Source organism: Equus przewalskii, chromosome 8 (assembly GCF_037783145.1).
Source record: "Equus przewalskii isolate Varuska chromosome 8, EquPr2, whole genome shotgun sequence".
Taxonomy (NCBI): domain Eukaryota; kingdom Metazoa; phylum Chordata; class Mammalia; order Perissodactyla; family Equidae; genus Equus; species Equus przewalskii.
The window spans coordinates 64,485,488-64,498,004 of NC_091838.1; the positions used below are offsets into that span (position 1 = coordinate 64,485,488).

Consider the following 12,517-nt stretch of genomic DNA (forward strand, 5'->3'; position numbering starts at 1 on the left):
CTCGCAAGGATTGGTACCTTGACATTGTGTCTGTCTTGCAGTGTTGAAGAGGCCCGTCACTTCTGAGGAACTCCTGACTCCCGGGGCTCCGTATGCAAGGAAGACATTCACGGTAGGCTCATCGTTTGGGCTTTCTCCTGGCCGTTCGTTTTTCTGTGCCATGTCAGTGTGTCAACGTGTAGCTTAGGATGGAATTGAAAACTTTCTCCTAATGTTCCTTTTGTTTTTAGAGTAATTATAATAGTGGGCTTTCTCGACCCTTAGGCACTTTTAAATGTATTAGGACTTGACATGATTTATTTTTAATACAGCATTTTAAACTCCTTTTGATGGGTCCTTGAAAAAAAGATTTCCATTATGTATTCTAATATAATTACAGATTTTAAGGCAAATGGGTAGTGCAAATAATGCCAATAATTCCTTCTGGATTACTCTTAATTCTAGAAGTCATGAGAGGAGTCCTAAGGTAGAGAAAGAAAGCTATGGGATAAATTGTTCCACCATAAAGGATGGTACTTTTGACACGTTAACATGCCTTGAGTTTTATGAACACCTGATTTGGGAGCACTGCATATCGGTGAGCATCTTCTGACCACCTGCCCCTGCTTGGAGGCCTTCAGCCTTCCTTCCATTCCTTCCACTCCTTCCGGCCCCACTGGTTTTCTTCAAACAGAACCTAAGTGCTCTGCATGACAGTGCCTCACCCACTCCCTCTGCCCTTGCCCCCCTCTCTCAGTCTCCTCACGTTTACATCTGTATCCTCTTTAAAGCACTTCTCTTTCTTTCAGTCCTCTAACTTTTTTTATCTCATGGGAAAAAATGTTACGTTGTAACATTTTTCAAGGGCTACCTCACATTCTGAACACTGAGGAGTTAAAAAGAGGATGATAGCCCCATCATAATGAACAAAAGCTCTGATAATATGTCTGTATTGGGGAGAAAGGTAAACTGTACATTTGGAAGTGAAATTCGATGTAATAAGCTAATAACAGCAAACCTTAAAGTCCGTCAAGTGCCTCATAATGTTTTGAGAATGTCCACAAACATTTCCATTTCCTTCTCTGCTTTTCCTCAGTCTCCAGCGTTCAAGAGACAGTTGGTTGTATTTTAAAAGTATTTCTTTTGGTTTTAAACTTAAGTGCCAGCATTGCGATAGCAATTGATTGTGAGTGTGTTTCATCTGTATTTCAGTTGGGGTGTATGTCAAAGACACGCCTGGGAGCTGCTCAGGGAACATAACTGCCAATTCTAATAATGATTCTGTAGGAAAAGGCACCCTCCAGGCTCAAACAACTTTTGACCCGCATCCTTGTAAATTGTGAACTTTATGTACTTTTTCACTTTCTTCTCTTGGTAGAGAAAATTGTGTTTCGAGAAAGCCAACACTCTCCATATTTCCCACCATTAGTAATTTAAATTGTTCCTTTAGACTTCAGTGACATAGCAAGATCATCAAGAAAGTATCATTTGGATCCAGGGGAAAAGAACAAATTTGGAATGGAAATTGGATCTGGAGAGAAATTTCAACCATGTTTTTAAGATCTAAACTTTCCGTTTGAGTCTAATATTAAATTGCGTAGCAGCTTAAGAAAGAGGCAACCTGCCAGTTATTCACTGAGTAGTGCCCTCACAGAAGAAGATCCTTCTGCCAAAAAGGCGTTTCTTGACCACATTTTCCGCATAGATATCCCTGTGTTTATGATAGAAGCAAAGCGTTCCATTTTCCTGACAGGGTAGAGATGAAAAGGAGAAGAGTTATGTCATGGCATGCACTTAATCCTGGGCTGGTTTTCTCTCTCTTGGGAAGACAGGCAAATTGCCAGGAACCGTCTGCTGATTGCTAATTGTGGTTTTCCTCTCTAGATTGTTGGTGACGCTGTTGGCTGGGGCTTTGTGGTGCGAGGAAGTAAGCCATGCCACATCCAGGCTGTGGACCCCAGCGGCCCTGCAGCCGCGGCAGGAATGAAGGTACCTCCAATAGAGTGGTATCTGAATACCTCTTGCCCATTGCATTGTTTGGTGCCATCTCTGAGTGTTTTGGTCCCATTTTTGTCAAGTTTCCTTTTCCCTTTCCGAATGGGGTTGAAATGAAGCCAAGAGTGTATGATGCGGCAACTAGAAGAAAAAGTTTTCCTATCACGCTGACTGTGCCTCTGTGGTCTCCAAACCTCCCTTGGTTTTTCATATTTTTTCCCCTTAACCAATACTGAGTTTGAAAAAAAATAGTTTCTTTTTCCTTTTAAACCTTATATAAGACTCTATTGCTTCTGTTTTATATGAAGTCTATTCCTGTGGGATTAATGCCGCCAGTAGAGCGTGGTACACCAGAAGAAAGAGCAAATAGCAAGAAAAAGAAAACAGAAGCCTTAGAATTTAGAAGAGAAAGTCTAGACTCACATTAGATTCTGCTAATTACTAGCTCTTTGTCTTTGAACAATTCCTGTAACATCTTAGAGCCTGTTTCCTCCTCTCTGAAGCAATAATCGTAATCATAATATTTATGATGCCATAATATTTATGATAATCATAATCATAATATTAAATAAGCTTAATATTTCCCTCTGCTGTTTCATGGATTAAATATGTGGAAACACTTGATAAAGTGTAAAGAACTACTCAGACATCAAAAAATTGAATGAATTGTGCAAGATTTTTGAAAATAACTTTTATATTTTTTTTGTAGTACTAAAGTAATGAATATACTGCCAAGAAAATTTGGAAAATACAGACAAGCAGAAAAAATACATGTAATTGCCTGTAATCTTCCCTAACTCAAGAGATAACCACTTTAACATTTTTAAGCAGCTTTTTGAAGTATAATTGACATGCAATAAAGTATAGCACTGGTAACATTTTGATTTATATTCTTCCAGACTTCTTGTACCTGTGTGTGTGTGTGTGTGTGTGTGTGTGTACGCACATTGTTTTTATTTATACAGAAATATAATATAAGAGGATGTTGAGAGTATGGATTTTCTGCACATGTTTACCTGGCACAGTTTTGTTCTATCATCTGTAAAACATTTCACAGAGGACATTTATCTCTTGATTATCTGGGACTGTGGGAGGATACAGAAGGCTGGAAAGCAACAGATTGTGCCCCTGTTCATTTCTTCAACACTTTCATCGTATCCCATCGATCCTTTTTCTAGAGCAGTAAACCAGTACAGCAGTTGGCGTGACTTGGATCTCCACTGCTGTGATTTACAGAACTTAGCCTCTGGCATTGGTTTGCCTACTGGAAAAGAAAGATGGGCAGCAGACACTGGCTGAGGGGAGCACAGAGCACAGATTACAGCCAGTCTGGGCAATCAGTGCTGGTATGATTAGGGGTTGGCTCCGCCTCCTGATTTGAACACCTCGTTCATGCAGAGGGGCACAGGCTCGCTAGGTCCTATGCTCTGGGCAAGTTACGGAAGCCTTGTTGGCTAAGGGAGTCTGTGTTAGAGGCCCTTCCTACCCGCTCAGGACTGCAGTGGGCGCAGCACCAAAGAAACACAGAGCAGGAAAATTGGCCAGGAGCATAAAGGGCGAGCATTTGTATCTGTGCCGAGGCTAAATGTTTCATTTTCGAATGGAACTCTTGGCTCTAGGAAGAGTTTTATATTTTATTTCCATAGTAAAGTACCTAGTATAAATTATTTTTGGCACAGTGCTTCAGTTTTGACATTGTACTTGGTTGCACGTGGCTTTGACTTAAACCGCATTTCCTTTGGGGAAACCAATGGATTTACATTGCAGCTAAAGATCTTGTTTTGCTTGGCCAAGTGTATTTAATTGATTTGAGTCCATCCTTTGATTAACATTCATTGCTGCTCTAAACAATGTCAAGTGATAATTAGTTAACTTCTTAATGTAAATACCCTGATAGATGGGTAACCTGATATATTTTTTTCAATTACATAGGCTAATACTTCTTATGGTTCATATTCTTAGTTTCTCTGGGGGTGTACAATGGTTTTCATATGTTGTAGAGCAGTATAGAATTCATTAGAGCAGCATTTCCCAAATTGTATTATATAAGTCTGTTGTCCAGCAAAATATTCTGTCCTGAGGTTCTGTGATCAAAGCAGTTTTGAACTGCTGCACAATTTATCCCCCTCTTGGAAATTCACAAAGCACAATAGAATATTAAAAATTCTGATACATCCAGCAGGAAAAAAACCTGTTTAAATTAGCACAACATTTTATCACTTAATAGAAGCATTCAAATGGAATCTTAAGATTGTTAAGATACAGCGCTAAAACTCTTATAAGAAGCTGGTTTTGGTCAAACTCTATATTGGAATAAATATACATATTTTTGAATTGTACTGTTGGTTAAATGAAAATGACAGGGAATACCATGCCCTTCCATATTATTTACCTGTGTATATTCAAGTTACTTCGTATGTGATTTTCTTATAGAAAACACTGAACAAGTTATTTCCTATTTTACCATATGTATTTGTTATAGAATAACTTCACTTACATAAAAAGCCATTTGTATAATCTAATCCTAGAGACTTGTTTCCACTGACCTGTCACATTGCTGCTGCCCTCATCTAGGACAACCGCAGGTCGAGATGTCTGGTTGTGAGAGCTCTTTGAGGTGGGGTGGGGGACGACCCTATAGGAGCGTGCCCTCAGGGAAGGATCCACTGACCTAGGCAGTGATTGACCTGCTTGGTCTGCGTGGTAGAAATTGTCCAAACTTCTGGCCAGAAGCCTCCTTGTAGCACTTCTAACTGCAAGAGCTGACCCAGGACGGTGTAAAGTGCCCACTTCGCCTTTGGTGTCGCTTTCTACATGGAATGCCAGGCTCACACCTCAGGTCACAGCCCTAGTTTTTTCCTGCTTTCCAGTGTGGACAAAGCCTTGCATCCAGACCTTTGTGACCATTCCATCCATTCTGGGGCTGCTTAATTTCACCACTTTACTTGCCAAGCAGAGAGCATTTTGTAACTAAGTTCCTCTTGTGTATTATTATTATTTTTTAATCTTTTAAAGATCTTTTCTAGTATGCTTTTGTTTTCTTTTGGTGAGGAAGATTGGCCCTGAGCTAACATCTGTTGCCAGTCTTCCTCTTTTTTTTCCTCCCCAAAGCCCCAGTACATAGTTGTATGTCCTAGTTGTAGGTCATTCCAGTTCTTCTATGTGGGATGCCACCACAGCATGGCTTGTTGATCAGTGTGTAGGTCCACGCCCAGGATCCAATCCGGCAAACCCCAGGCCACCAAAGCGGAATGGGTGAACCATTTGGCCACGGGGCCAGCCCCCCTAATATGTACCATTTCTGTCTCTGATTTCACCTTTTTATGGAGATTGGAAAGTTTTAAGATGTGGGCCATCAGTAGGTAGACAAGACAGCCCCCAGACTGAAGGTACTGAGTGTCGTTTTCTCCCTATTAACACTTCTAACCCTTTCCAGACCCAGAGGAGAGCTCTTTGTCTGGTTTAAATGAAACTCTTAAGCCATGATGAGGGGAGACCCTCATACCTGTATTAAAATTTACTTCTCTAGAAAGCCTGGAAGAACTCCAGAGAAAATATGTCCTTAGGGAGAGTGATAAGGTTTACCCCAATTCTTTTCTGGATTGGATTAGAGAAATCTATGACCTTTGTGCCTAGGCCACCTCACCCTGGTGCCCAGAGCTCTTCATGCCTGCAACCTCTACACAGCTGACTTAGGCTGGTGGGGGCTGGACCGGTCAACTAGCTGCAGGATGCGCTTGCTGAGATGCAGGCCAGGGAGCATATAAATATGTAGAGTAGGGAGGGGTCCAACCTGACTTCAGTTGTAAATGGAATATTTTTGGTCAAATATTATACTTTTATACTATCTCAAGCTTGTTTGAAAATTTTATTTTTACTCCAGTCCATTTCTCTTCTTCTTTTCCAGTTACCTCTTCCTCTTCATGCAGTTGTAGCATATTTGTTCCCAGAGACCAAAAAGGGAACAGATGTTATAACAGAAGCCTCAAACTATAACCTTATTTGTAGTTTTGTCTGATTCAAGACCCACATAAGAAACAGAACAATTAATTACACCCTTTGGAATAAGTTGCTGTATTATTTCATACCACTTTCCTCCCCTCCCAGGCCATGAGAATGACTGTAGTATCTTTAAAATTCATCAAAAGATATCTGCATCCCCATGTTCATTGCAGCATTATTTACAATAGCCAAGACATAGAAACAACCTAAGTGTCCATCGATGGATGAATTGATAAAGAAAATGTGCACGATATATATATATGTGTGTGTGTGTGTGTGTGTGTGCGCACACATACACAATGGAATATTATTCAGCCTTAAAAAAGAATGAAATCATGCCATTTGTGACAAGAAGGATGGACCTCGAGGGCATTCTGCTAAGTCAGACAGAGAAAGACAAATACCGTATGATCTTACTTATAGGTGGAATCTAAATAAAACCCCCAAAACAAATCTCATAGATACAGAGCATAGATTAGTAGTTGCCAGAGGCAGGAGTTGGAGGGGTGAAACAGATGAAGGAAGTCAAAAGGTACAAACTTCCAGTTATAAAATCATGGAGATGTATAGCATGTCGACTATAGTTAATAAGACTGTATTGCATATTTGAAAGTTGCTGAGAGTAATCTTAAAAGTTCTCATCACAAGAAAAAAAAATTCTGTAACTATGTGTGCTGATGGATTTACCTAGACTTATTGAGGTGATCATTTTGTAACACATACAAATATCAGATCATTATGTTGTACACCTGAAATTAATATAATGTGTGTCAGGAAACAAGGCAAGCCTCTACAAATTTAAAAAAATTGAAATAATAACAAGCATCTTCTTAGATCATAGTGCTATAAGGCTAGAAATTAATTACAAGAAAAAAGCTGAGAAAGGCACAAAGATGTGGAGACTAAACAACACACTACTGAACCAGCAATGGATCATTGAAGAAATTAAAGAAGAAATTAAAAAATACCTGGAAACAAATGAAAATGATAGCATGCTATACCAACTCATATGGGATACAGCAAAAGCTGTATTAAGAGGAAAATTCATCGCAATATAGGCATATCTTAACAAACAAGAAAAATCCCAAATAAGCAACCTTGAATCACACCTAACTGAACTAGAGAAAAAAGAACAAATGAAGCCCAAAGTCAGCAGAAGGAGAGAAATAATAAAAATCAGAGCAGAAATAAATACTGTTGAAATGAAAAAGGCAGTAGAAAAGATCAATGAGACAAAGAGCTGGTTTTTTGAGAAGATAAATAAAATTGACAAACCACTAGCCAGACTTACAAAAAAAAAAAGGGAGAAAGCTCAAATAAACAAAATCAGAAATGAGCGAGGAGAAATAACAACAGACTCTGCAGAAATACAACAGATTATAAGAGAATACTACAAAAAACTATATGCCAACAGAATGGATAACCTAGAGGAAATGGATAAATTCCTGGACTCCCACAATCTCCCAAAGCTCACTCAAGAAGAGGCAGACAATTTGAACAGACCAATCACAAGGAAAGAGATTGAAACAGCAATCAAAAGCATCCCAAAGAATAAAACCCCAGGACCACATGGCTTTCCTGGGGAATTCTACCAAACTTTCAGAGAGGATTTAATACCTATCCTTTTCAAGCTATTCCAAAAAATTAGGGAAGATGGAACACTTCCTAACACATTCTATGAGGCCAACATCACGCTGATCCCAAAACCTGACAAGGACACCACGAAAACAGAGAACTGCAGGCCAATATCACTGATGAACATAGATGCAAAAATTCTGAACAAAATTTTGGCAACCAGAATTCAGCAATTCATCAAAAGAATCATACATCAGGATCAGGTGGGATTCATACCAGGGACATAGGGATGGTTCAGTATCCGCAAATCAATCAACGTGATACACCACATCAACAAACTGAGGAATAAAAACCACATGATCATCTCAATAGATGCAGAGAAGGCATTTGACAAGATCCAACAGCCATTTATGATAAAAACTCTGAACAAAATGGGCAGAGAAGGAAACTACCTCAACATAATAAAGGCCATATACGACAAACCCATAGCCAACATCATATTCAATGGGCAAAAACTGAACGCCATCCCCCTGAAAACAGGAACGAGACAAGGATGCCCTCTATCACTGCTCTTATTTAACATAGTACTGGAGGTCCTGGCCAGAGCACTCAGGCAAGAAAAAGGAATAAAAGGAATCCAAATAGGGAGGGAAGAAGTGAAACTCTCGCTGTTGGCAGACGACATGATCTTATATATAGAAAACCCCAAAGAATCCATTGGAAAACTGTTAGAAGTAATCAACAGCTACAGCAAAGTTGCAGGGTATAAAATCAGTTTGCATAAATCAGTAGCATTTCTATACTCCAGTAATGAACCAACAGAAAAAGAACTCAAGAATACAATACCATTCACAATCGCAACAAAAAGAATAAAATACCTTGGGGTAAATTTAACTAAGGAAGTGAAGGACCTATATAATGAAAATTACAAGGCCTTTCTGAGAGAAGTGGATGATGACATAAGGAGATGGAAAGACATTCCATGTACATGGATTGGAAGAATAAACATAGTTAAAATGTCCGTTCTACCTAAAGCAATCTACAGATTCAACGCCATCCCAATCAGAATCCCAATGACATTCTTTACAGAATTAGAACAAAGAATCCTAAAATTCATATGGGGCAACAAAAGACCCCGAATTCCTAAAGCAATCCTGAGAAAAAAGAACAAAACGGGAGGCATCACAATCCCTGACTTCAAAACATACTACAAAGCTACAGTAATCAAAACAGCATGGTACTGGTACAAAAACAGGTGCACAGATCAATGGAACAGAATTAAAAGCCCAGAAATAAAACCACACATCTATGGACAGCTTATCTTTGACAAAGGAGCTGAGGGCATACAATGGAGAAAAGAAAGTCTTTTCAACAAATGGTGCTGGGCAAACTGGAAAGCCACATGTAAAAGAATGAAAATTGACCATTCTTTTTCACCATTCACCAAAATAAACTCAAAATGGATTAAAGACCTAAAGGTAAGACCTGAAACCATAAGGCTTCTGGAAGAAAACGTAGGCAGTACACTCTTTGACATCAGTATTAAAAGGATCTTTTCGGACACCCTGCCTTCTCAGAGAAGGGAAACAATAGAAAGAATAAACAAACGGGACTTAATCAGATTAAAGAGCTTCTTCAAGGCAAATGAAAACAGGATTGAAACAAAAAAACAACCCACTAACTGGGAAAAAATATTTGCAAGTCATATATCTGACAAAGGCTTAATATCCGTAATATATAAAGAACTCTCGCAACTCAGCCACAAAACATCAAACAACCCAATCAAAAAATGGGCTGGAGACATGAACAGACATTTCTCCAAAGAAGATATACTGATGGCCAATAGGCACATGAAAAGATGCTCATCATCGCTGATCATCAGGGAAATGCAAATCAAAACTACACTAAGATATCACCTTACACCCGTTAGAATGACAAAAATATCTAAAACTAATAGCAACAAATGTTGGAGAGGTTGCGGAGAAAAAGGAACCCTCATACACTGCTGGTGGGAATGCAAACTGGTGCAGCCACTATGGAAAACAGTATGGAGATTCCTCTAAAAATTAAAAATAGAACTACCATATGATCCAGCCATCCCACTACTGGGTATTTATCCAAAAAGCTTGAAGTCAGCAATCCCAAAAGTCCTGTGCACCCCAATGTTTATTGCAGCACTGTTTACAATAGCCAAGACGTGGAAGCAACCTAAGTGCCCATCAACAGACGAATGGATAAAGAAGATGTGTTACATATATACAATGGAATACTACTCAGCTGCAAAACAGAACAAAATCATTCCATTTGCAATAACATGGATGGACCTTGAGAGAATTATGTTAAGTGAAATAAGCCAGCGAGAGAAGGATAATCTGTGCATGACTCCACTCATATGAGGAATTTAAAATTATGGACTAAGAACAGTTTAGTGGATACCAGGGGAAAGGTGGGGTGGGGGGTGGGCACAAAGGGTGAAGTGGTGCACCTACAACATGACTGACAAACATTAATGTACAACTGAAATTTCACAAGATTGTAACCTATCAATAACTCAATAAAAAAAATTGCAAAAAAAATATAATGTGTGTCAATTATACCTCAATAAAAAAATTCTCACTCAATCCCAGCATCTTTGAAATTGGAATTATTCTTATTGTGAAGTTTCTTTTACTTAAAAAATGAAATCTGTAAGCCTCTGGATCTTTCATTGGCATCACAACTCAAGGGTGGAGCATGAAATATGAGAATTATCAAAAGTTTAGTCAACCCACACAATCCAATGCATTTTCATCTAAAAGAGGTTGTTTCCTGCTTTTTCTGTCTGGCAACTTTTCACTCATCCATTAGGAATTCCATACCAGTAGCTTCTGGTTCATTTCAATGCAAAAGGGAGAGAAAAAAAGAAGAGAAGGAACTATAATTTATTGAGTGTCTTCTGTGTGCCTGACCCCCGCCATATTAGGCCCTTTCTGTACATGAGTCCATTTATATCACCATCTAAATACTAAAATCCTGGAGGAAGGAATGGTTCCAGGAAGAATAATTATATTTCTTACTTCTTTTCCTCTACTTTGAAAAGGAATAAAATTCTTCCCCCAAGATATTCTACAGGCTGCAGTCTAATGAATATCACTTAAACACGGATTCATGTAACAGCCTTTAATGACGTCCTCTTTTTTTTATCACCTGAAGTCTAAACTCGTTTCTGGACCACATTATCTATCATAACTTTGTTTTACATGATCCTCTAGTAGATGTCCTCCACTCTAGTCAGGGCAGAATTTTTACATTTCACAAATATATCATGATTCTGCCTATGTCTGCCCTTCAAGTAAATCTAATTAAGTGACTCTGGCACTTAAAATCCTCTAATTGGGTCTCATTACAATGAGAATAAGTTCCAGATGCCTTCTATGGCCTGCAGAGTCCATGATCTGGGCCCTGCTGATCATAACATTATCTCCTACCCTGTTTTGCTTACAGCTCTGTTGGCCTTACCTTTGTCCTCCTAAATGCCGAGTTTGTTCTTGCCTGAGGCTGGGTGACTGGTTTCATTGTTGTCATTCAAGTTTCATATTAAATGTCAATGTTTTCAGAGAAGCTTTCCTTAAATACCCTATGATATTTTCCCTATCTTCCTCCAGTTACTCTTTATCATATTATCCTGTCTCATTTTTTTCAAAACACAATGTTTGTCAGAATCTGATAATATGTACTTATATGTTTATTATCTGTCTCCAGAAGCTCCATAAATGTAGGAACTTTGTCTGTCTTAACTACTCTATTCCCAGGACCTAGTCAATTCCTGGCATTTAGTAACTGCTGCAAGCAAATTTGTTCAACCATCCAATGAATCAGTTCTTCTATAGAAAGACTCAGGAAATTCACTCGTTAACACGTGCATCGTGTGCCCACGCATTTCACATGCATCATCTTTTTTGTTGTTCTTACAACTCTTGAAGGTGAGTGAGTAGTGTTCTCCCTACTTTGCCAATAAGGAAACTGAGACCCAGTTAATCCCTTTCACTAGGTTGCCCAGCTTGTGAATATCACAGTTAGATTCAAACCTGATCTCTCTACTTCAAAGCCCTAATAAATGCTTCCTATGGTGTTATTTCAAAAAATACAAACTCATGAGGCAGTGCACAATAGATGATATATTCCAGTAAGTTTTAATGGAATATTAGTTTTTAATGGAATTTTCGGTTTTTATTTCATATGTTCCATTAAAACCTTAAATCCCTTGTAACCTGCTCGTGGATGCATGACTTTTCTTGTCTCTTACAGGGAGGATTTGTATTCTATTCAAAACAAATTGTTAGAGCCGTCACATGTTCACCTGAGTTGGCTTGAAGAAGATCAAATGATAATTTTTATTCTTGGCACCAGCCCCTCATTTAGGTCAGGACTAGATCTTGCAGGGTCATCCGAGTGAAAGATGCAAAATATTCACTTATGGTTAGTTTAATCAAACATTTGTGAGAGCAAACCATTCCACTTTCAGGCTGTGAAGGAATTGAGCCATACTTAAAAATAAAATAAGGAACAAAAGATATCCTTGCTCTTTTCTGGAAAGTTTGTTTTTGCTGGTGGAAATAATTAAATACTGTGAGAAACAGTGTTCAAGTTTTCATGCAACCCCGTGCCAACTCTCAGAGGGAATTCAAGACTCCTGGCTTCTTTTCTTATTTCCTGCTGTGATGAATTGATGGATGTGGACTTACGGGGCCTCTTTCTCTGTTTGTTTCTTTGCATGTTTATATAGAAGCAGAGCTATCTGAGTCAGAGTAAGGAATTAGTGGTCATTGTATTCATTTTTTCTCCCTTTCAAAAATTCCTATTTTTCATTTAGAGGAAAAATGTCAAAATCCTGCTTTTTGGTCTTTCCTCCCCGTGGCAACAAACCTGTATATTTCCTTCTGAACCAAAAGAGGCTAGCTTGGGCAAACCATCTGAAGTTCCTAAT

The 12,517-nt window shown here is 38.7% G+C and overlaps 1 protein-coding gene across 2 annotated transcripts in view; it reads left to right on the forward strand.

Annotated features, from left to right (window-relative positions):
* Positions 1 to 12,517, forward strand: part of DEPTOR (DEP domain containing MTOR interacting protein) — a 144,435-nt gene that overhangs the window by 98,419 nt on the left and 33,499 nt on the right. The window contains exons 7-9 of one of the 2 annotated variants that reach the window (XM_008514740.2): positions 42 to 112; positions 1,864 to 1,968; positions 2,684 to 2,850. In XM_008514740.2, the coding sequence (XP_008512962.2) occupies positions 42 to 112; positions 1,864 to 1,968; positions 2,684 to 2,689 (182 nt within the window). In that variant the 3' untranslated portion in view covers positions 2,690 to 2,850. Of the gene's footprint in view, positions 1 to 41; positions 113 to 1,863; positions 1,969 to 2,683; positions 2,851 to 12,517 lie in introns of those variants that run through there. The other variant, XM_008514739.2, reaches the window with a different exon arrangement.